A 25,002-nucleotide genomic window follows, 5' to 3' on the forward strand; every position below is an offset into this window, starting at 1 on the left:
AATTTTCTGAAATGTATAAAACAGTAAAATCCGAAGTTGCTGACGTTCGCAAAGACTTCCAAATGGAAGATGCGAAGCTGCAGCACAAGTTAACAGAAAAGATCGAGGCGGAATCTGAACTGTGCTCAGATAGGTTTAAAGATGTTAATATAAAAGTAAACATATGTCAAGCAGAAGTAGACGCAATCAAAACTGATACTACTCATATTGTGCAAATAGTAGATAATGTTTAAATGAGAGTAGAAAATGTTAGTACTAACATTGCTAACATTGAGAGTAAAGTAGCTTCAGAAACTTCTGGTAATGGTAGTATACAACAAGTTGTAGCTGCAAACGCCGCTTTTATCGGGTGTCGGCAGTTCTTGCGGTTCGATCCAGATAAAAATATCCACCCGCTAGATTTCTGGAACGATTTTGAAGATGTGATTCCACCAACTTGGTCTGAACGAGAGAAAATCTCATTTATTAGAAGCCATTTAGCAGGTGACGCCATGCGTTGGTCAGATGATGTTATGTTGAAGTGTAAAACATTAGTGGAATTTAAAACAGCTTTCATTAATGAGTATTGGTCTAGTAATAAGCAAAATGAAGTGTTGAGAGAATTTTGGAGTGGAAAACGCTTCAATGTAGGCAAGGAATCTATTAAAGAATTTGCTAGGTCATGGATCTCACGTTTGTCACATTTGGCGGAAAAGCTGAAACCTGAAATGATAATACTAGGTCTTGAAGCCAAACTGCCATGGTATTGGCAAACTAGAATTATATCTGCCCCTAGAGACAATCTGGATCATTTCATTGAATATTTGGAACGTGTAGAGCGTGTGGCTGCCAATGAGGAGCAAGCACGTAACAACAGAAATCTAAATAACACTAGTAGTAATTTTAAGAACAAGCAGAATGGCAATGTAAACATCAGAACAGTAGGTGTTCGCCATCCTAAGAGAGGTAGGAATTGGAGAAATAATTATCAGAACCAACAATGGCATCCAAATGACAGTAATTTTGTTCCAAACAAAATTATGCAGGTAAACAACAGTACGGAAAGCAATGCTGTGCCAGTTAACTATAATGGAAATAAAGGAAACAATAGTAGGCAGAGGCAGGAAAACTAGTTCCCATCTATGAGGATACTGGCGCTCACCAGGCGGTTACTTTTCCTAAGCCAGTAGTTACGGTAATTGGTAAGACAGATCAGAATACTCAGACTGAACATGTGGATGAAGGGTCGGTAGCATCTAAGGATACAACAGAAATATTAGATCACTCACAGTATTTGATAGATACCGTGTTAGAACGCTTTCTAAGTGGGAAGAGAAAGAGAAGGCGCAGCTGTGTAACGGTAGGGAAGAGCTACAAAATACTGAATTGTCAGGTGAAGAAGCAGAAGAAATTCATGTTCGTATACCAAGGACCTTTCAGGATCATAGAAAAACCACATGCTAATGCATATAGGCTAGAGTACCCTAAGAGTAAAAAGCTATTAGGTCTCAGGAACGTGATCGACCTAAAGAAGTTCATAGGTAGTGAATGAATTCTGTAGGGAGGATGTTGTTCTGTAACCTCTACACAGTGTGGCAGCTGTGCAGTCCCAGCTGTGTGAGATCTTCTTCCCATTTCAGGTCTCACTCATTCTTCATCTTTTCTACCCACCTAAAATTTCGACCTCTTCTTTCCAACACATTAAATTTTCCGTTATGGTTATCAAGCCAACAATAAACTAATGAATTCTGTAGGGAGGAGGTTGTTCTGTAACCTCTACACAGTGTGGCAGCTGTGCAGTCCCAGCTGTGTGAGATTTTCTTTCCATTTCAGGTCTCACTCACTTTTCATCTTTCCTATCCACAAAAATTCCGACCCCTTCTTTCCAATACGAATATTTTAATAAGATAATGAATTCTGATGGGAGGAGGTTGTTCTGTAACCTCTACACAGTGTGGCAGCTGTGAAGTCCCAGCTGTGTGAGATCTTCTTTCACATTTCAGATCTCACTCAATCTTCATCTTTCCTATCCACCAAAGTATCGACTCTTTCTTTAATAAAAAAATTTTCCGTCATGGCTATCAAGCCATGAGTTCTGGAACCATTCTATCCACCGATTAGTGAAAAAAAAATACCTAATGTGACAAACCTAACAGTGACATAAACAATAGATAAGTATGACGTAATTAAGATACAATGTATTTGAGTAACGAGTATGTACAGAACCCTGGTAATATTATAAGTACAAAGTTGTTGTTTTATTGGAAATGGTCCCACAATAATATTTTAAAAAGATGTACAAATTCGTGTTCAAGCAGGATCTAAAGTGGCAGTGAAACCTATTGTATGCTGTAGAGCTAACTAGTAAATAGTAAGAGAGAGTGCTTAGTGTATTGAAAAAAAATGCAGACAAGTTGTAAGAATAGACTCAACTTGTGTAGCAAAGATTGGCAGTGTAATAGAATTGAACAGCGTTTGTGGTTGAGACGTGAGGGACACGTCTTTGAAGTATTTATAAGGTTGGAGCTGGCCATTATTTTGGTGTAGTGTGTGACAGGACACACCTACACGTATTGAGGTTATGAGTTGGAGGCGTGAATGCGACCATAGGTACCCTTATGTTAGATGAGACAGAGCAGCTCATGGTGTCCTATAGGTTTAAGGAATTTAGCATTACGCTCGTCCATAATTACTTAATGCATTTTAGTGGTAGGTCGAGAGGGACTACCTGAGGTTTCAGCGTCCGATCGAGTGGAAATGGATTGCCACGTGAGCAAACTGATCAGCTGCAATACACTATAGATATGAAATAAATGTGCTATCCTATGCGTTAAATGTTAATAGAGTGAGTGTTAAATAAGTACATACACTAGCAACATAATTGAGTAACATAATGGCAAACGTGAAATATTATTTATAGCTCAGCATAAGTACACTTCGATGAAGATAGTACATAATTGCAGACGTGGAACTGACACAGCAGCAGAGGACCAATAAGTGGATTTAGTAGTCAACTAAACGTAGTGTGTTTTGAACACTCAGAACTGTACTATTACCAAAAGTTACTCACATGTACAAAGAAACTGAGAAAACGACTGTTAATCAAATATACTCATACTATCTCTAAGAATAAGGTAATCGAAGATGAGTCAGCTAAGTAAATGAAATACTAATGTATCAGGAATGTACCGAGCATTGGTTCAGTGTTCCAGACCAGAAATAATAAATTGATATTAAATAGGATTCATGATTGTATGCCTTGAGCATAAATTTTCTCTAGTACGTGACTAACGGCGTTTTGAGCCATTTGTTTACCGTTTTTATGACAATGAAGTAACCACGAGAGTAAAATTGAAAAAGTTCTGTTAACTTCGTTCCAGCAAAATATTGAAGGATAAAATGTATATATATCCCCGTTTCATTGTGACCCACCCTTAGATAATAAGTGAACAGAGTCTGAGGCACTCTTTTTGTTTGTTCTACAGGACAAACCAGATAATGGCAGCCTGGTAGCTGCGTAAAAGCGTGGAGTGACTTGGACACAACTCACAGTGACCCCTCCCCTTTCCCCATGTAATTTAGAGTGAACGTGAAGGACGCACACCATAGCAACTTCCCCTCCCCTACCCTTGTGAATGGAAGTGTAGAACGCCAGCCAAAGCGGCTACAACCACGTGTATAAAAATGATTTGTGAAATTTTCTTTCAGGTTTAGAAAAGACTGCTAAGATATAATCATCTGTTTATGTATCACGAATAACTGTGTTATTTTCTTTGAATTTGTGTATGTAAAAATGTATTTAATGGATTTAAGATTTACATAATTTTACATATTATTATGTAAGGCAATATGTATGCCAAAGTGTTTCATTGATTTTGCTTAAATATTGAGGGATAATATTGCTTAAGAGGCAGTGAACATGCCCGCAATTTAAATAATTAATGTAGGTAATCAGTTTTCTTTTAATATTTCTACATGATTACATTTCAATTTTAATTTTCATAGGAAGTTAAGCTGTACTCTTGCTTCCCTTTTTGTAATTAAATGTTTTTTCGGTAATTAACATTCAAAAAAATTTAAGGAGAGGGTGATGTAGGGAAGCAGCCTACTCATGCTGTAGTAAATTCACATCAGTCTTTCCATTGTGTGCCAGCCAGTCCGCTGTAACTAGCTCTGACGTCATAAATGTTGCGCAATACTTTAAAAATAAAGCAAATAACCTAAAACGTTTCTAGCATGTCAGGAGTAATACTAAATCAACATGTGTTGAATATCAGTTCGATAACTTTAACCATTTTCGAAATTTTGACATTTTTCTGTAAAAATTATTGACGCAACAGAAAAGCGCTAGAGACTTAAAAAGTTATATTTAGATTCCTTTTTCATAATTATTTAATAGAAACAGTACTTTGGATCTCACAAATTAAGATTTTAGCTGAAATTCATAATTTTCTGGTTTTTGTCTTAAAAATTAAGGAAGCAAGATAGATTAAGTAGGCTAATAAATAAGGCTAGGATGTTTATATTTAAGTAGAATGGAGATCCGCTATAACCATAAAGATGTGAGAAGTTTCATTTGAATAACTATAAAACTATAGCGATAGCATATCTCCAAAAGGGCAAGTTCAGAGCTCGTCTACTGCGTGCAGTGTAATTAAATTAATTCTCTCTCCCAAAATATTTAACTTAGCCACGTCAAGCTTTTATTATGATTACTTACCTGTGTGCTGAATGCACATTTAAATTGAGAGCTTCATCGGCCATCAGCAAAAGAAGCTATGATTTATTCAGTAACTTAAAGTGGTGCATTACTAGCCCAGCGGCTAGTCGGGAGAGCCGATTTGATCAGGCATTCCCTTAGCCGTCCGCACCGCGGCTTTATATATAAGAAGGCTGCGCGAGGAAAAAAGGCCCGAGTTCTCATCAGACGCTGAATAGCACACCATCTGTGTCGGGAGTCGCGTCAGAGCTATAAGCTGTAGCTATAAGTGTATTTCTCAGATGAAGTGGGCACTAGGAATTCTAATTACAGGCTTCACGTTTTGCTAATCACTTTCTGGTTGCCAATATTGCAGTTAGAGAGCCAGTGTTGAGAACGGCAAAAGACAGCATAAATAATAGGAACATTTATATAACAATTAATTCCACTCGCCGCCCCACATATGGTTAAAACGGCAGGGAATGTTTCTACATTCAAGCATTTTATATAACAACATTCAATTCCTACCAGCCGCCCCACAAATGGTGCATCGGCCGGGAAATGCAGTGTTCCTACAAACCAAACATTCATATAAAACAAATCAATTCCACCCGCCGCCCCACATATGGTGCATCGGCCGGGAAGTGTTTCTACAAACCAAACATTATATAATAACAACGTTAAAATTCCACCAGCCGCCCCACAACCCGTTTATCATCTGCATTTCTTCTTGGTGTAGCAATTTTAATGGCCAGTAGCGTATATGTGCTGGCCAAACGTAAACATTTGTTTAAGCAGGGGAATTACTTAAATTAAGACAGGCAGGATGGAATTACACTGTGACCTTACTGTTATAACTAGCCCTACAGGTCTGTGCAAGGCAGTTACTTCCGTCTGTCCTACCGTCTTGGATTCTGACGTCATAGAGCTACGCCAGTATTCCAGCTCTGGGGTAGTGTACCAAAGTTCTGTAGTGGTACAAATACTCTGACAGGCTGAGCTGGATTGTGGCGTCATGGAGCTGCGCCAGTATTCCCCTGTCGCCATGTCTGATCACTACCTTGGGTTCCACAACTCTGATTCAGACATCATAGAGCCAGGTATTCCAAGTCATCCAACATGCCAGTCTTGGATTTCCCGCTAATTTATGCTCAGGACAACAACAACCTTACTCCCATACGAATTATACTATCATAATTGGGATATTTTTTTAATTTCCCTCCGATATTTGAATTTCCCGCCAAACTTTGAATTCCTGCCATTTTACACATACGGCAATTAGCCTTTCTGAGAGGGGTGAGTGGTGGGGTATAGGGATATCCCATAAATCATCGATGATGTCGTCGGTGATGTCATCGATTTTGTCAATGATGAAACACTCTGTCCCAGTTCTCTCCTTATTATACTACTGTTAACTTCTCCGAACAGTTACTTATCTGAGATGAAGGAATCTGCACACCACCAGTGGGAACAGTGCCAGTGTTGACACGGCTGCTCAGTTGTTATTGTTATCCAGCATTGTATTGGTGAACCATCTGCTACACTGTAGTCTGCCCTTCGACACTTACAACGCGATTTAGTCAACGCTATCGATGTAATCCACACGCTGTTGGCCATTGTAGTTGACTCTGACGGTAACAGTTATCTCTAGTTTTCACAGTAGGACTATGACAGTGTTCTGTGAATAATTCTGTACATAAAATACTTTATGGTCCCTGTACTGAGATTCCGTGTTAAGCCTATCAATTGGGCGACTGGCACTGCATTTGCCAGTACGACGTCCAACAGCATCACCTCCTCACGCTACACTGAGTCGAGAGAAGCGCACTAGAACGTGGTATAATCAGTTTGTTAGCTAGTTTCATGTTCCACAGGTAATCTGAACGATTCATCCATCGAAAATGATAAAATCTCCAACAATACGTCAATGTCGGTGCTTATACGTTCATTTTTTTTATCCTTTAGTACTGAACGACAAAGTGCGAATTATATGAGGTGACATGCTCCGTGCATCTTTCATGTCTCAAAAACGGCCCACTCGGCTAAGTACAATCATACGCGTACTACACAATGCACATTAGGAACTGTTTCAATGCATTTTTTTGAAAAACAAGAGTGTAGAATGAGATGTCGTTCACTTACCAGAGGAAGAGTTTGGAGATGTTGTTTGCCGTCGCCGTTGGGTTGGGGTTTGACTTATAAATCTTAGCGTCCATTCCTGTTGCCTTCTTTTGTTATGGTGCTATTATGTTCTGAACGTCATCTGCGTCCGACCTGAAAGCATTTGTTTGATTGAGATATTGTTCCTTCTCGATGGATTATATTATAGTACAATGATACTGCTGTGGTTAGAGCGTTGCAAGGAAGGATGAAGGGGTTATATGGAGAAAAAAGGATAAAAAAAGGACTCATTGGTGTATAAATGACACGTCTTAACCCAGGGGATGTTCTTCATTGCGCACTATTGGTGACTGTATAAGTGCTAGGGAAGCCAGAGTCAAGAAATTCATTATCAACGGGGTTTTACCACACACACAGAATTTCTGGTTGTGTCATTTTACTCTTTACACATCAAGAAGGTTGTGGCTGTAATCGTAACAAACCAAATGTGAAGAAAATTTTGTTCCACGAGAATACTTAATACACCATAAAAATCATCGCCAATGTAATAACAAGAAGGGATTTAAAGACACATTATATTTTGAATCGGCATATCGCCGGTCTTCTACTGCATGTTCTCTCTGAAAACCATGAGAACAGCAGGGAATAAATCGAGACTGGTCTCTAAGAAAGTAGTGTAGAAGACGGCCAGATTGTAGTTCAGCTACTACAACGAAGGCTTTAGTAGCAAGTTGATCGGCAGCGTAGATGAGGCATTGGTATAGGCAGTCAGTAAATTTGGATCTCGCATGTGCCTCTTCAACTATGGATCCCAGGACTACCTAGGTGAATTTTTTAATGCCAATGACACTCTTAAAAAGAAAAGAAAGGATTTCCAAGTACAAGAAAGGGAAAGTGGATCGGAAATGCTTAACAGCTAACACTGATCTCCTTTTTCCGGTGTCCTGTGCTCTCAATTGAGATAAACTATTCAGCAAAAACTGTATTAAATTTAAAGCGGCAACTACAGCGGGTCTTATTGTTACCACAGTTACACCTGTCTAAAATCGTCAAGAAATTCTGGTTATAGTTCAAGACTATCACTGGAAGGAAAATCGGTATCCACACAACTGCGAGAGACGCAGGAGTCGAAACAGAAAACAGAAAAACAAAAACAGAAAGGTAGATTTCTATCTTCAACTCCTTCGCAAACAAACACTTCCGTCCAACAACAGCCGTATCCCTGTGAGATGGGTGACATAGTAATCGGTACAAATGGCGTAGTAAATCTACTTAAATTTCCAAGTTTTCAGTAATGACATAGGGCCCGATGCTGTTCCTGTCCTACACAGAACTCGCGAGGGAGCTATCAATATTCTTGACCCTCTTGACCATAACTTACCGCAAATTCCATGAGCAGAGAGTTTTTCTCCACGATTGGGAAATAATGCGGGTCATACGCAAAAAGTCAAGAGGCGTGATGTCTGGAGAGGGGAGTAATGTCCAGATCGGTGGATTGGAAGGAACGGCCCAGCACCCCGGCCACCCTGCTCTTCAGACATTACGACCCTTGACGCTACGCCCAGGAACTTCAATGACGTGACTATGACGAACAGGACACTACTAATGCTGTATCCGAACACTACGGACCGAGCGAGTTGGCGCAGTAGTTGGCACACTGGACTCGCATTGCCGTCCGCGGTGGCCGAGCCCTTCTAGGCGCTTCAGTCTGGAACCGCGTGACTGCTTCGGTCGCAGGTTCGAATTCTGCCTCGGGCATGGATGTGTGTGATGGCCTTAAGTTAGTTAGGTTTAAGTAGTTCTAAGTTCTAGGGGACTGATGACCTCAGATGTTAAGTCCCATAGTGCTCAGAGCCATTAGAACCATTTGAACTCGCATTCGATAGGACGACGGTTCAAACTAGCGTCCGGCCACCTTGATTTAGGTTTTCCGTGATTTCCCTGAATCGTTTCAGGCAAATGCCGGGAAGGATCCTTTGAGAGGGCACGGCCAATTTCTTTCCCATCCCTCCCTAATCCGATGGGACTGATGACCTCTCTGTTTGGTCCCCTCCCCCCAAATCATCCATCCATCCAACCGAACACTACGGGTTAGTTTTTCCTACTCATCCGCATTAACCTAAATCTTTCTTCATTTAGTACTGGCTACCATTCTTACACCAACTAGAAATTTTGCCCAATTATTACTCAACGTCGACACCTTCTCGTACACCACAGCATCATCAGCAAACAATCGGTATTAGCACCTCCAGTATCGAGAAATTTTGAAGACCGCTCAAAGCGAGCAAGACACCATGTCCTGGTGCTTATATTTTCATTCAATACGCAATGGTATTAGGTTTTTCCCAAGCTCATATTGACCGAGAATCTCTTGTGCAGTGAATATATCCATGGGACTGGAAAAGAGCGCAGATCCCTGTGGTTCAGGAAAAGGGCAGAGATCAAAAAATGGTTCAAATGGCTCTGAGCACTATGGGACTTAACGTCTGAGGTCATCAGTCCCCGAGAACTTAGAACTACTTAAACCTAACTAACCTAAGGACATCACACACATCCATGCCCGAGGCAGGATTCGAACCTGCGACCGTATCAGTCGCGCGGTTCCAGACTGTAGCGCCTAGAACCGCTCGGCCACTCCGGCCGGCGGCAGAGATCGAATACACACCATTACTGACCTATATCGCTGACATCAAAGAATTCTATGACACATCCGAAACCCAAATATTCTGATGTTCTTGGAGGAGAATTAGTTTCTCTCAAAGAATCAGCACAGATCCAGGAAAAACCACTCCTGCGGAACACAGCTTGCTTTACTCACACACAGCACCATGAAAACTGTAGACACAGGCGAACTGGTGAATCTGTCTACCTAGATTTCCAAAGGCGTTCAATATTCTGTCACATCGTTGACGGCTAACCAAGATCCGATGATAAGGAGTATATCCGTAAACATGTGAAGGTTCGACGAATATTTCACTGATAGAACCCAGTACGTTATACTACGCGGCGCATGTTCCCTGCCGCCGTTGGATAAGCAGCTGCAGCAGCAATTCGTATACCCCTAGCTTACTTATTTGTTACATAGTTTAATTCTTAATTTCTTTGCGTGTTTTTGGGTACTTGCATTGTTTAATTCATAAATTTCGGGCGTATTATAGTATTTGAGAGTTGTAGCATCGCGCTTTAGTGTTTACTTCGTAGATTCTTACTTAAATTGCGTGTGAGTTTCGTATAGGAGGTGTAATTTCGAGTTTTAGTTAATGTAATCGTAAATTCAGGCAGATTGTAGCGCAGTCGTTAGACATTTGTACAGGTTAGTTAATACATTCTTTGCGTGTTTCCCTTGCGTTATCTAGGCACGGACTCGTGTTTCAGTAACTGTTGTTCAACATCGATTTGAAAGGACAGGGACTGTGATTGCTGTGTTCGGATGAGGGATGAGTTGGCATCCCTTCGCTCACAGCTGCAAGCGGCGCTGACTTCGGTCGCGCAGCTTGAGGCTGTTGCCAATGGGCACCACTGTGGGGAGCCGGACTTGGGTATCACGGGAATGTCAACCTCGTCCCGTCTGTCCCCAGATCGGTCTGCCGCTGTGGTTGCCCCGGTTGCTGCCCGCAGTGGGGCTGAGCCCTCGCCTGTGGTTGATTGGGAGGTCGTTCCGAGGCGTGGCAGGCAGCGAAAGACGTCCCCGGAGGCTGATCAGAAAGCCTCCCCGGTGCGTCTGACAAACAGGTTTCAGGCACTGTCTCTGGCTGAGCCAGATGCAGCTGCCTGCCCTGTTTCAGACGATGATTCTCAGCCTTCAAGGTCCGGGCAATCACAGAGGGTGGGCTTATTGGTAGTTGGGAGCTCCAATGTTAGGCGCGTAATGGGGCCCCTTAGGGGTATGGCGGCTAAGGAGGGGAAGAAATCCAGTGTGCACTCCGTGTGCATTCCGGGTGGAGTCATTCCTGATGTGGAAAGTGTCCTTCCGGATGCCATGAAGAGCACAGGGTGCAGCCAGCTGCAGGTGGTGGCACATGTCGGCACTAATGACGTGTGCCGCTTTGGATCTGAGGAAATTCTCTCTGGATTCCAGCGGCTATCTGATTTGGTGAAGGCTGCCGGTCTTGCTTACGAGATGAAGGCAGAGCTCACCATCTGCAGCATCGTTGACAGAACCGACTGCGGACCTTTGGTGCAGAGCCGGGTGGAGGGTCTGAATCAGAGGCTCAGACGGTTTTGCGACCGTGTTAGCTGCGGATTCCTTGACTTGCGCCATAGGGTGATGGGGTTTCGGGTTCCGCTGAATAGGTCAGGAGTTCACTACACTCAGCTGGCGGCTACACGGGTAGCGGAGGCAGTGTGGCGAGGACTGGGCGGTTTTTTAGGTTAGAAGGCCTCGGGAAAGTACGGGGTGGGCTGCAACCTCAAAGGGTGCATGGCAAATACAGGACGTGCTTGGATCAAGGAACAGTCGGAATTGTAGTTGTAAATTGTTGTAGTTGTGCTGGGGAAGTCCCTGAGCTTCAAGCGCTAATAGAAAGCACAGAAGCTGAAATCGTTATAGGTACAGAAAGCTGGCTAAAGCCTGAAATAAGTTCTGCAGAAATTTTTACGAAGTCTCAGACGGTGTTCAGGAAAGATAGATTAGGCAGAATTGGTGGTGGAGTGTTTGTGCCTGTCAGTAGTGGTTTATCTTGTAGTGAAGTCGAAGTAGATACTCCGTGCGAATTGGTATGGGTGCAGGTTATACTTAACAGCCGAACTAAGTTAATAATTGGCTCCTTCTACCGACCCCCAGACTCCGATGACATAGTTGCTGAACAGTTCAGAGATTACAGGGATTAGTGATCACAAGGTCGTTGTAGCTAGGCGCAGTACCGTTTCTTCCAAATCCACCAGAAACAAATGCAAAATAATTTTATTTAAAAAAGCGGATAAAGTGTCACTAGAAGCCTTCCTAAGAGACAATCTCCATTCCTTCCGAACTGACTATGCAAATGTAGACGAGATGTGGCTCAAATTCAAAGATATAGTAGCAACAGCAATTGAGAATTCATACCTCATAAATTGGTAAGAGATGGAACTGATCCTCCGTGGTACACAAAACAGGTCCGAACTCTGTTGCAGAGGCAACGGAAAAAGCATGCGAAGTTCAGAAGAACGCGAAATCCCGAAGATTGGCTAAAATTTACAGACGCGCGAAATTTGTCACGTACTTCAATGCGAGATGCCTTTAATAGGTTCCTCAACGAAACATTGTCTCGAAATTTGGTAGAAAATCCGAAGAAATTTTGGTCGTATGTAAAGTATACAAGCGGCAAGACGCAGTCAATACCTTCGCTGCGCAGTGCCGATGGTACTGTTACCGACGACTGTGCCGCTAAAGCGAAGTTATTGAAAGCAGTTTTCCGAAATTCCTTCACAAGGGAAGATGAATGGAATATTCCAGAATTTGAAACACGAACAGCTGCTAGCATGAGTTTCTTAGAAGTAGATACCTTAGGGGTTGCGAAGCAACTCAAATCGCTTGATACGGGCAAGTCTTCAGGTCCAGATTGTATACCGATTAGGTTCCTTTCAGATTACGCTGATAAAATAGCTCCCTACTTAGCACTCATATACAACCGCTCGCTCACCGATAGATCTGTACCTACAGACTGGAAAATTGCGCAGGTCGCACCAGTGTTTAAGAAGGGTAGTAGGAGTAATCCATATAACTACAGACCTATATCATTGACGTCGGTTTGCAGTAGGGTTTTGGAGCATATACTGTATTCAAACATTATGAATCACCTCGAAGGGAACGATCTATTGATACGTAATCAGCATGGTTTCAGAAAACATTGCTCTTGTGCAACGCAGCTAGCTCTTTATTCGCACGAAGTAATGACCGCTATCGACAGGGGATCTCAAGTTGATTCCGTATTTCTAGATTTCCGGAAAGCTTTTGACACCGTTCCTCACAAGCGACTTCTAATCAAACTGCGGGCCTATGGGGTATCGTCTCAGTTGTGTGACTGGATTCGTGATTTCCTGTCAGGAAGGTCGCAGTTCGTAGTAATAGACGACAAATCATCGAGTAAAACTGAAGTGATATCAGGTGTTCCCCAGGGAAGCGTCCTGGGACATCTGCTGTTCCTGATCTATATAAATGACCTGAGTGAGAATCTGAGCAGTTCTCTTAGGTTATTCGCAGATGATGCTTAATTTACCGTCTAGTAAGGTCATCCGAAGACCAGTATCAGTTGCAAAGCGATTAAAAAAAAAGATTGCTGTAAGGTGTGGCAGGTGGCAGTTGACGCTAAATAACGAAAAGTGTGAGGTGATCCACATGAGTTCCAAAAGAAATCCGTTGGAATTCGATTACTCAATAAATAATACAATTCTCAATGCTGTCAATTCAACTAAGTACCTGGGTGTTAAAATTACTAGCAACTTCAGTTGGAAAGACCACATAGATAATATTGTGGGGAAGGCGAGCCAAAGGTTGCGTTTCATCGGCAGGACACTTAGAAGATGCAACAAGTCCACTAAAGAGACAGCTTACACTACACTCGTTCGTCTTCTGTTAGAATATTGCTGCGCGGTGTGGGATCCTTACCAGGTGGGACTGACGGAGGACATCGAAAGGGTGCAAAAAAGGGCAGCTCGTTTTGTATTATCACGTAGTAGGGGAGAGAGAGTGGCAGATATGATACGCGAATGGGATGGAAGTCATTACAGCAAAGACGTTTTTCGTCGCGGCGAGATCTATTTACGAAATTTGTCACCAACTTTCTCTTCCGAATGCGAAAATATTTTGTTGAGCCCAACCTACATGGGTAGGAATGATCATCTAAATAAAATAAGAGAAATCAGAGCTCGAACAGAAAGGTTTAGGTGTTCGTTTTTCCCGCGCGCTGTTCGGGAGTGTAATGGTAGAGAGATAGTATGATTGTGGTTCGATGAACCCTCTGCCAAGCACTTAAATGTGAATTGCAGAGTAGTCATGTAGATGTAGATGTAGATGTAGATGTAGAAAGAAACGTAACACCGGGTGCGCCTGAAGGAAGGTAAATAGCGCCTCGCAATAATGTAACCACCAGTCAAAGGCCTGAATAAGCGCGTTTTGAAACGCAAACCTTACAAGACGTGCAGGAAGAGAGTCAAAGACGTTGTGGAAGTGAAGCCTTGCCGACTACAGTGATGTGGACAGGTGCGCTAGGTTTCTCGGCTGAGGATCCATGGCACAATCAGCTCGATCGAGATAGTCTCACAGATTCTCGATTGCATTAAATCCGGGGAGTGCCCAGGGAAGTACAGCCAACTCATGCTGGTGCTCTTAGAACTACGCAAGTACAATGCGAGCAGGGTGACACACTGCACTGTCCTGCTGGTAGACGCCATCGCGTCAAGGACGAATGAACTGCACGTAGGGGTGGACGTGGTCCCCAAGGATAGATGCATACTTGTGTTGATCCGTTGTGCCTTCTAAAATGAAGCGATCACCCAGGGAATGCCACGAAAATATTCCCCAGACCAATACGCTAAAACGCTGTCTCCTCCAGTATGGACCCCCTTGCTTTCACACCGTACACGTCAATGGCCATCTGTCCGATAGAGCATAAAATGTGACTCATGTGAAAAAGCCACCTGTTGTCACTTACTGGACCTCCAGTCGTACAAATTCCAGCCTTGGTCGCCGATGAACAGCAGTCAGCATGAACCAGGCGCCTGCAGCTGAGGCCTACATGCAGCAACGTTTGCCGGATAGTCGTCGAGGAGACACTGTTAATAGCCCCTTGGTTGATCTGGGCCGCTCTGTTGTTCAGCAGTTGCACCTCTATTCGCCTGTACACATCTCTGCAGCTGTCATTCACTCATGTCATCTATACATGAAACGTATTCGCAGTTGCCAATAGGGACAACAATCAGTTGTGTAATGGAATGACGACTGAGCCATGCTGTGGCTCGCATTGATGCTGTTTGTAGGTTTCCGCCTTCTGCTGGAAGCCAGACGGTATCGTTTAGTTCGCATTGTTGTGGTTGTTTGTCTTCTTCTAGTGTTGACTGCGCCACTCGGTTTCACAAGCGTTGCCTGTCCGCTAGTGGCAGCAGCCTTGGTTATGAATATGAAGTAACTGTTGCTCCATCTTTTGGACGACGTCGTGTGATTGTGCCAGTTTGGTTGGGGACTCTGGAAGAGCCAGGTCTACCGCAGCGCGAAAACACGCCAGGGCCGCTGACGGCACACATGGACTGCCGGACGGAAGGGCTCTGGTCATGAGGGTGTACGACCTCGCCGTAAACCGGATCCAGCAAGCTTTAAGTTGAGTGCATTTCAATCCGAGTAGGGAAACCTCCATCATTGTGATATCTTGTGATTCTCCAGTGACTTGGGTTCATGTTGCTGCTCGTAGTGTCGCCGAGGCGAAGAGCAGCCAGGGGAAAGGCGGATCTGATTAGCTTTCCTCGACTTCTAATTACTATTTACTGCGTTCTACTTGTTACAATTTGTTAAGTTCAACCAGCCGCTAATGCCCCAGTTAGTAGTGATTCCTTTCTCGCTCGGGGCGCTCTAAACACAGTATTCTGGGGACGTAGTGCGGACCGCCGATTCCGGCTTTGCCGTATTGTCCCATCGTTGCATTTGGTTTATCGGACGTCAGGTAGCTTCAGCAAGTTTATCATTAGTCATTCGTCAGACTGCCATTAGTCTGAGTTACCATGTTGTGAAGTGAATGCAACTCTTGGCTTCCTATCTCATTGCTCGCGAAAGTGTTTGTTGCCGGACCTTCTAAGAGGTCGACTCCTGGAACACTGTCTGGATCAGTGGCTTGTTTTGTTTTTTTTTTTTTTTAAATTAAGTTTCGCTATTGTATTTGCTGTTTTACAGCAGCTTTCAAAACTTTTTTTTACTATTGCCGTTGTTGGTGTGTAAGGCCTTCAACCATGATTGTGGTCGCTTGCCTTAAAATTCTAATTTGGTATTTGTATTTACACAGTAAGCCTTTAAAACCTTATTTACTTTTATTCCTGGCGTCTGATGCCGTCTGCTGTGTTTGTGGCTACGTGCCTTTAATATTTCAATACCTGTAATTTGTAAGTTGCAATGAATTTTAACAATTCTTAATTTATTGCCATTACTGGCGTGTAAGGCCCTCTGCCAGATCACAGTGGCTTGCTTTTAAAACCTTTATCTGTTGCAACTGTATTTAATGGTGATTTGCTAAATTGTAACTCACTGAAAACACTATTATTTACACAGTTGTTTATTCCTTCATTAGTAACGTGAGGTATTTTTTATTTATTGTTGTGTCTGGAATTACCAGTTTAAATAAATTGTGTGTAACTGTAAACGGCAACCAATAGTAACGGATTACCGCCCCGTCCACAATCGTAAGCGAATCCTGCCTTCCATTGACAACCAGGTTTCAACGACAACGACAATTTGTGCCGGACCAGCACTCACACCCAGATTTTCCGTTTATCGCGAGCGGTGCCCTCACCATTTGGCTACCCGGGTACGACTCACGGCCACACCAAACTTCCATACGTCGTCAACCATGACTGCAGCTCCAAAGGAACTTTGCGTCGTAATTCGGAATAACACAGGCACTGCAATATCGCACATGACATCTATCGTATGCGGTGCACCACAGTTGCTCAGCGTCGGTTTTGGATAGCGCCATTTTCTGTGCACGCTGTCCTTTAACCATAGCACCCGAACAGTTTCCAAACTGAGCTGTTTCCTAAATGCTTCCACCCTTGGCCCCAAAGCCGTTTTGGACGTCAGTTAAATCGCACCGTTTCCCGATTGTGACGATGACGGCACTGTTTTCCGCGACCCCCTCCACACTTTATATACCCTCCACTGCCAGCGCTCTCTCGTGCCGTCTGTGAGTGGTTATTACACGTTGACGTCGATCGTAGGCCTTGGTCACATTAACGTGACTTCACCATGTACAAAAGATTCATCTGAGAGGATCAGTAGCTTTATCACATAGTTGCCTGACGATGCTGTCGTGTACAGCAAATTGTCGTAGTTGGACGATCGTAAGGAATCGCACCAAGACTTGAACAAAATTTCCACTTGTAATAAATACTAGCTCTATTGAAATGTGGATATTTGTGAGATAATGTGTATAACGATACTCTCTCATTACAATATCAGTGGTGAACATCTTGAGCACGTAAGTGTTTATGGGTAACACTAAGAATCGATGTGAAACAAGGCAATTACGTAAAATCAGTAGTAGGTAAGGTGAACGGATGATTTAGAGCTGTTGGAATGGTTCTGGGGAAATTTTTTGAATCTGTAAATGATATCGCTTACAAGACGCTAATGTGACCAATTCTAGAATGTTGTTTTGGTGTTTGGGTTTCTTATCAAGCATGGACGGCAACAGACATCGAAGGAATTCTGTGACGCGCTGCTAGGATATCTGGTAGGTATAGCCCGTACGACAGTGTAACACAGATGCTTAGGGAATTCAAATCTCAATTCTTTGAAGCAACACGACGTAATTTATTCAGAAAGCAAGGTCGAGGTCGCATATAAGTTTTTATATTTTATTTGTTCAAAAAAACGATGGGACTTAACATCCGAGGTCATCAGCCCCCTAGACTTAGAACTACTTGAACCTAAGTAACCTAAGGACATCACACACATCCATGCCCGATGCAGGATTCGAACCTGCGACCGTAGCAGCAGCGTGGTTCCGGACTGAAGCGCCTAGGACCGCTCGGCCACAGCGGCCGGTCTTTTTTATTTGCGGATGACCGGTTTCGATCTACTACAGATATCATCATCAGATCCACATTCTTTGGTGATAGCAGGAATCGCTGGCATGAAGCATGCTCGTCGATGCTGGCCTTGAGAACACAGTGTTCTCAACGCCAGCATGGACGGTCCTCCTGCACGCCAGCGATTCCTGCTATCACCAAAGAATGTAGATCTGATGATGATATCTGTAGTAGATCGAAACCGGTCACCCGCAAATAAAAAGTACAACTTACATGCGACCACGACTGTGTTTACTAAATCAGTTACAATATTACTAGATCGCTGTTTCGTGGAACAATGTTCCAAAAACCCTGTTGGGTAAATTCAGAGAATCTAAATTGGAAGGAAACTATGTAACTGTTACGCCAACCGTCCAATATATCGCGGAGAGACCATCAGAATTTGATCTGAGAGAGTAGCTCTCCTCCAAACTGGGGCTTTCTGGGTAAAGGAGACATATACCGACACAAGATCAGGCAGGTCGTGATACCCACCACACGACTTAACCTGCGCAGCTCTCGACACGCTGGCGGAAGAAAGGTTATCACAGAGAACTATCAGAGAAAAGACACGGATGAAAGGAAACTATGACGATCGGAACGAAAAAAGGACAAAATATTTGGAATAAAAGATCGTCTGAGAATGGTGATATGGATTATAAGAATTGGGGCCAACGAAATAGAAGAAAGGAATTTAGATATATATTTAATAACAGAAAAGAAAAGGAACTAAAGTATCAAAAATCTTGGAGAAGGCACAATGAATTATAACGGAGTCCCGCAGGAAGGAAGAGCATCAGCAGGAGTAGAATTTTTTATAAAGAAATGAAAAACGAGATATACTCATACTCGTCGGAGATTGAAGGAATCGTAACAGATATAAGATGGAAAGAATGTATTTAAGAGTCATATGTACATACTCACAAGAATACGAAAGAAAGGATTCAGAAAACTTCTACGAGCTCTTCCAAGAGACAGTTCAAACCCTCAACAAAAATGGCTTTTCATTATTGGAGGAGAATGAATGCTAGAATTGGAAACGATCAAATTGACTATATAAAGGGAAACATTGGAGAGAACATCGGCATTAGAAATCGGAAACTATTATGAGACTTCTTTAGTTTCAATGACCTCGAATGATGAATAAATTATTTCTGATGTAAGGAAGTACGCAGACTAACCTGGACAGAAAAACGACAGCAGTCGATAATAGTTTACTTTTTGCCAAAACGGAAAACTGTTGTGACTTTTACAAATGGGAAAGAATACAGGGGGTGAAATAAATACAAAGGAATGTTTTTGTTACTCTCAGTGATACTCATTAAAACTCAACAGACGAACACGAAGACTTCTAAAAACCACGAGAATAAGGCATGGAAACATATTCGCTAAAAGAAAATTCCCTATAGTACCGTTACTGGGAGAGACTGAATAAAATGTGTAATAAAACAGAAGAAAGCAAAGATCTAGAGAGGAAATGGGAAAATATTAAAACTGTAAAAGAGAACTGTAAAACAGCAGGCAGCTGCATAGGCTCTAGTGTAGCGAAGTCAAAGAAAGAACAATAAAGGATTGAACTACTGGAACAGTTATATAGATACACTGACAAAGGGAAGGAAAGAGGCATATTTGAAATGGTTACGGAACGGGACATCTGTAAATAGAGAGGAACAGAAAATATTTTCAAAAGAAGCCAAAGAACTATTTCGGAAAATTAATCAAGAAACATGGGACATATTCATTTCGGAAGTGGAAAACGATGTCTATGGCAGATAGAAATTTTCTTATAAAATGATGGAGAACTTGTATATAAATATAAAAGATGATGCAACAATTATAAGTGATAAAGAAGACACAATGGCTGGACTACTATAAGAAACTGGGCAACAGAAGGCGTTATAAATAAAAATCACGATGAAAATGATGTGCACAAAGAAAAGGAAGAGACGACTAGATGAAATCGAAATGAAGGAATTAGAAGATGCAGTTTGTAGAATGAAAAATAGAAAAACACCGAGCAATGATGGAAGCAACAAAAGCCTAATGAAATATGCACGTCCCACTTTGGTATCCAGATTTCTCAACTGTATTAACAGATGCTGGAGAAATAAGAAAATTCCAGGAGACTGGAAATGAACTACAATGATATCTGTTCACAAGAACAGAAACAGAAGTAATTGCGAAAACTATAGGGGCATTTCACTGCTAAACACGTGGTATAAAGTGTATTCTAAAATAGCAACACAGATACTAGTAGCAATTGTTGAAAATATTCTCCTAGAGGAGCAAATGGCCTTTGGGATAGGAAGGTGGTGCGCAGTTGATACGTTCTCTGTTAGACAGATCAATGAGAAACGCAGTGTTCAGTAGGGACATCTACTATTCGTAGACTACGTGAAAGCTTTCGATATAGTAAATAGAGAAAAGTTATGGGAGATAATGAAAGAAAGAGGAATACATCTGCACATAAGGAAGGTAGTAGAAAGCATGTAACGAGGATCACAAACCGCTATTATAGTAAATGAACAATCCAAGACCAGGACAAATTTTGGAGAAAGACAAGGATGCTGTTTGTCTTCGATTCTTTTTAATATTTATATTTATTTATTATGACGACATGCTGAGTCAAGTAAATTACGTTTTTACACTTATGACTTCAAGCAATATTCGTAACTTCAGTCGCTTCCGTCACTATATGTTCGAATATCTCAATATTTTCTCATCTTACAGAGTATTTTTAAGGTGCGGTCTGACATCGTGTTATCCGTAGACCGGGTAGCCAGCGACTCTTCTCGAGGTACTCTTCAATATGCCCAACTCCTCTATTCGCCCAGGAACAGCTTAATTTTGATTGGCTGTTGATCTAAATGACCAATCACAACGTTCCTTCCAGATCATTCTCGCGGCAGATCTTGCCTTATCCAAATTGATTTGATAGTAATTAATGTCAGCAAAACTTCAAATTCTTGCATTTTGTTTAATCCAAATAAGCGCAGTGCGAAAAATTTTTCATATTGATAAATAAACTTATTCCGCCTCTAACTTCCATTCTGGCTACTTTTATACAAAAGCAAGCACACGCTGACATACGTCACCTGAGTCGTGGTTGCATCATAGCTTTCCCACGGTTCGTTTGTACAAGGTTTTACGTAAAATGAAATATTAAATTTTAATATATGTCCTACATACACTCTTTTAATCATTCTCACGCACTCATACTGCAAAATATAATCAAATAAAAATTCTGACCAATTTTGGTATTACGTAATGCAAAGTGACTAATGTTTTAAAAAGATAATTCTAATTAATTGATTTGTATGCACTGATAACTTTGGAATGGCTTCAAATGATAATGAAAGTCAGTCTGTTATTGTTCCTAACTTGGTTTTAAAAAACCAAGGTAATTCTCTTTATCTCCAGAACTGCAATAAATAAAAATCTGAAATTTTGACAGCATCATTCCATTAATAACAAAAGGCTGAATACTAAATTTGACCAAAATCGGATAATTTCTAATATGGATTATTTAGATTCGTAAACGGTATGAATCTTCGTATCGACTGAATGTTACGCTATGCAGTTCTCACGGCAGGCAGCGTCAGCTCTGCTGTGAGAGCAAAGCGGAAAAAAAAAAAACCAAAAATACACGTAGCCATCCTGTAGGCACCGTACTAGACGGCTGCGTGCCTTACTGCAACGAATGTAATCTCGTAATAACTTGCTGCATTACACACCCCTTATGAACCTAAAATTACTTTTAAGTGCATTTAAGGTTCATGTAACGGCAATGTTATTGCTGAGTTCTTTAACTGAACCGACTAACTTCACTATGGGATTTTTAATGTAACTTGTTCCTACTTACAATTTTTTCAAATGAACGGAATATCAAAAGTACATTACAGTTTTTACGGTGTTACATCAGATTTCAAAGGCTTGGACTTGATAGCAAATAATAAAACTGATTTACAAAATTTCCCTTTTTCTTCAGAAATAATATTTTTCGTACAAAATTCCACATTTTAACGTTTTCCAAAAAAAGACAATACTTATCAAATGATTCACATTAGTAAATATTCAAGTTTTCCTCAAAATTAAATTTTGTTTCAAACAATTACTTTAATAATTTCTATGTCGTTTTGAAATGAAATAAACCACTTAAATGCTCTTTACAGTCGCTATGTTAGCGTCCATGAAACCTAATATATTATTATACAAAAGATTCGACTTGATTAGCGTTATTTCACAAAGTTTTCTATTAGGATAATACTAGCTTTAATCATCGCTGTGGATAAAATGTTTCTTTCGTTATATTATTCTCGCTTTGGAGAACGTCTTTTTTCTCGTAGTTTAGCGAGAAAACACTTACTTTCTGTAGCAGCACTGGGGTAGCACATTTTTCTTTCTCACACTTACACTTCGGTTGCTTTAAAGGTATTTTACTGGGATACAGCATCCAGTCATCTATGCTAGACCTGGTTTATTAAAATCTCGTATCAGGTTTTTCAAAATTTAGTACCTGCAAAGTACAGTACGTCTAAGCCACGATTCTCAGTTTCTGCAACCTACTTTACACATATACATGTATCATAATTTGAATTTATATATAAATTATATGTATCATAATTTGAATTTATATATAAATTCAAATTATGATACATGTATATGTGTAAAGTAGGTTGCAGAAACTGAGAATCGTGGCTTAGACGTACTGTACTTTGCAGGTACTAAATTTTGGAAAACCTGATACGAGACTTTAATAAACCAGGTCTAGCATAGATGACTGGATGCTGTATCCCAGTATATATATATATATATATATATATATATATATATATATATATATATATAAAGGGGAAACTTTGTGAGTAACCTTCCAGAATTTTAGTGTACTCAAAATTTACTGCTTATTTTTCAAAAAACTCTTTTCCAACAAAACTGAATATTCATTGAAATTACTGTACTAATTATATTCAGTAAAGAATGAATTAACCGTTATTCAAAAATAACAACAGTACCCAAATTGGCACTATTACTTCACTCTTTTTCAAAATATCACTACCACGATTCAGGTGATGTATGTCGGTGTATGCTTGCTTTTGTATAAAAATATCCAGAATGGGAGTTAGAGGTGGAATAAGTTTATTTATCAATTTGAAGAATGTTTCGCACTTCGTTTATTTTGATTAAACAAAATACAAGAATTTGAAGTTTTGCTGACATTAATTACTGTCAAATTAGTAATTTGATAAAGCTTGCCGCGAGTATGATCTGTAAGGAACGTTCTGATTGGTCGTTTTGATCAACAGCCAATCAGAATTAAGCTGTTCCCGAGCGAATAGAGAAGTGGGCAGATAGGAGAGTACATCGAGAGAAGTCGCTTGCTAGCCGGCCCACGGATAACACAATGTCAGAACGCTATTTAAAAATACTCCGTAAGATGAGGAAATAGTGAGCTAATTTCGGTTCGAACATATCGTGACTAAAGCGACGGAAGTTACGAGATTTCAATGAAAGTTTGGTGTTTCTAAATTAAATAGTTTGAAAGATATGAGCGTTGAACTTTCAAGTGGTAGTAACAACACCGCGTAGCGTGTTACGTGCTCTGTACGGAATACTTTGGCGAGCATTTCTTACGAAGAAGACCACTGAAACGACCGAATGTTTAACTCGCGAATAGTTGTGGATCTGTGACTGGTAGAACGTGAAAATTAGTCGGGTCGGACTTGCTAAAATTCTGGCTGCTTTTCGAGTGAAAATTTATTGTATAGACAGTGAACTTCCAAGGATAATGTTTCACCATATTCAATACGGACTTGGTAGCCATTTCTTGTTTTTCCATATGAATAAAAAGCGGAGTTAATCTAATGTTAAACGCTTTTCTGCAAGTAGAGCGAATATCCCAAATGCCCGATTTTTTAATCATTAACTTTCAACTAGAGTTAAGCGCTTCTATGTGGTAGGTATTAGGTGGTCGTTTCATCAACGCTGCTTTACACTACCAGCACGTATCTGCTACCACAGAGTGAAGGAACATCGGCAAGAATCCTATCGAGATAGGTGGACTGAACGATAGCGTTAACAAAAACGCAGTCGACCGATCCCGACCCGCCGCAGTTACTCTTTGCTGATGATCAAGCCGTGACTGCTGATAGCGAGAACAACTCCAAAGATCTGCTCAAATTTTCCCACAACAGTAACATAATGTATTAGTACCTTCAACGAAAAAAAAATTTTTCGGCTTTCAGTGGTAAGGAGCCAATTCCCAGCAAAATAATAACAAATGGTCAGCAAATGGAAAGAGAAAAGTCATTGACGTCTTAGGAGACACTAACTCGTCCATCGCAGAAATGGACATAAGAAAGATAATAGACAGATTTAATTATATTTACGGAAAAAAGCTACAGAACTCTCAGAACTTACGTAAGAAGGGTAATTCTTTTTAAGTTCTACAACGGGATGTCAGTACCAGCTTAGAAATGAGTCATGAACAGTAAAAAAATGAAATTAACAAAAAATACAAACATTGGAGATGCAATTTCTAAAAAGAGTAGCTGGATACACAGTAGGCGACAGAACGAGGAGTGCTGACAACCGGATAGAATGAGACAGAAAAGTTTAAATGAGCAGATTAAAGGAATACAGCAACAGTTGGAAGGACCGTATCACAAGAATGGAAGACGACGGAATACCAAAATTAATGATGAATTGTTACCCAGTGGGCAGAAGACCTTAAGGAACATCTAGGATAAGGTAGAAAGATCGATAATTTTAAGGAAGACGGGAAAATAGTCAAATGCCTAAGACAGGCAGAAAGAAGTAGTAGTAGTAGTAGTAGTAGTAGAAGGAGAAGAAGAGGAGGAAAAAGAAGAAGAAGAGAGATTAGCGCACGTACAGAGGCATTAAATGATCATCCTGTTGTCGGCCAGTACGCGAATAGAATGGAAAAGAAAATCGATAATACTGGTGCGATGTACCCTCCGCCAAGCACTGTACGACGGCCTGTGGAGTACATAAATTATGTCGACGTACATGTAGACTGTGTGCTACTCACTCTGTTATGTATAACTACGTGTTTTTTGTTAATAATTATCTTTGAATTGAGATGGAAAGTAGTGACACATAAGAACTGTTTAAATATACATGATATCACTACTAAGTAAACAACCACATACCGTATTTGGCAGTGTACAAAGATAGTGGCCAACAATCAGACGGCTTGAATGGATCTATGCAGTTATTCGGGAAACGTGATGGTGGTCCCAAAAAATTTGCTCGTGCACTAATTCAAAACAACGAGATTGATTTAACTGACCTGGGCGAATGCAGAAATGAACGGTGAACATATTCGTTCGTAATGGAGGACATGTTTGGAAAATACCGACACTGAGGAGAAGAAATAATAACAGTAATACTGACTTCTATTACAAATGCAACCGTTGGCAGTCCTTTCGCTA

General features: G+C 41.1%; 1 protein-coding gene across 1 annotated transcript in view; it reads right to left on the reverse strand.

Annotated features, from left to right (window-relative positions):
* Window positions 1-25,002, reverse strand: part of LOC126236341 (ATP-binding cassette sub-family C member 4-like) — a 229,687-nt gene that overhangs the window by 194,084 nt on the left and 10,601 nt on the right. Inside the window, exon 2 of the mRNA XM_049945567.1 lies at window positions 6,821-6,952. Within this exon, the coding sequence (XP_049801524.1) occupies window positions 6,821-6,894 (74 nt within the window). The 5' untranslated portion in view covers window positions 6,895-6,952. The remainder of the gene's footprint in view (window positions 1-6,820; window positions 6,953-25,002) is intronic.

The sequence above is a fragment of the Schistocerca nitens genome, chromosome 2, assembly GCF_023898315.1.
Source record: "Schistocerca nitens isolate TAMUIC-IGC-003100 chromosome 2, iqSchNite1.1, whole genome shotgun sequence".
NCBI classification, from domain to species: Eukaryota; Metazoa; Arthropoda; class Insecta; order Orthoptera; family Acrididae; genus Schistocerca; species Schistocerca nitens.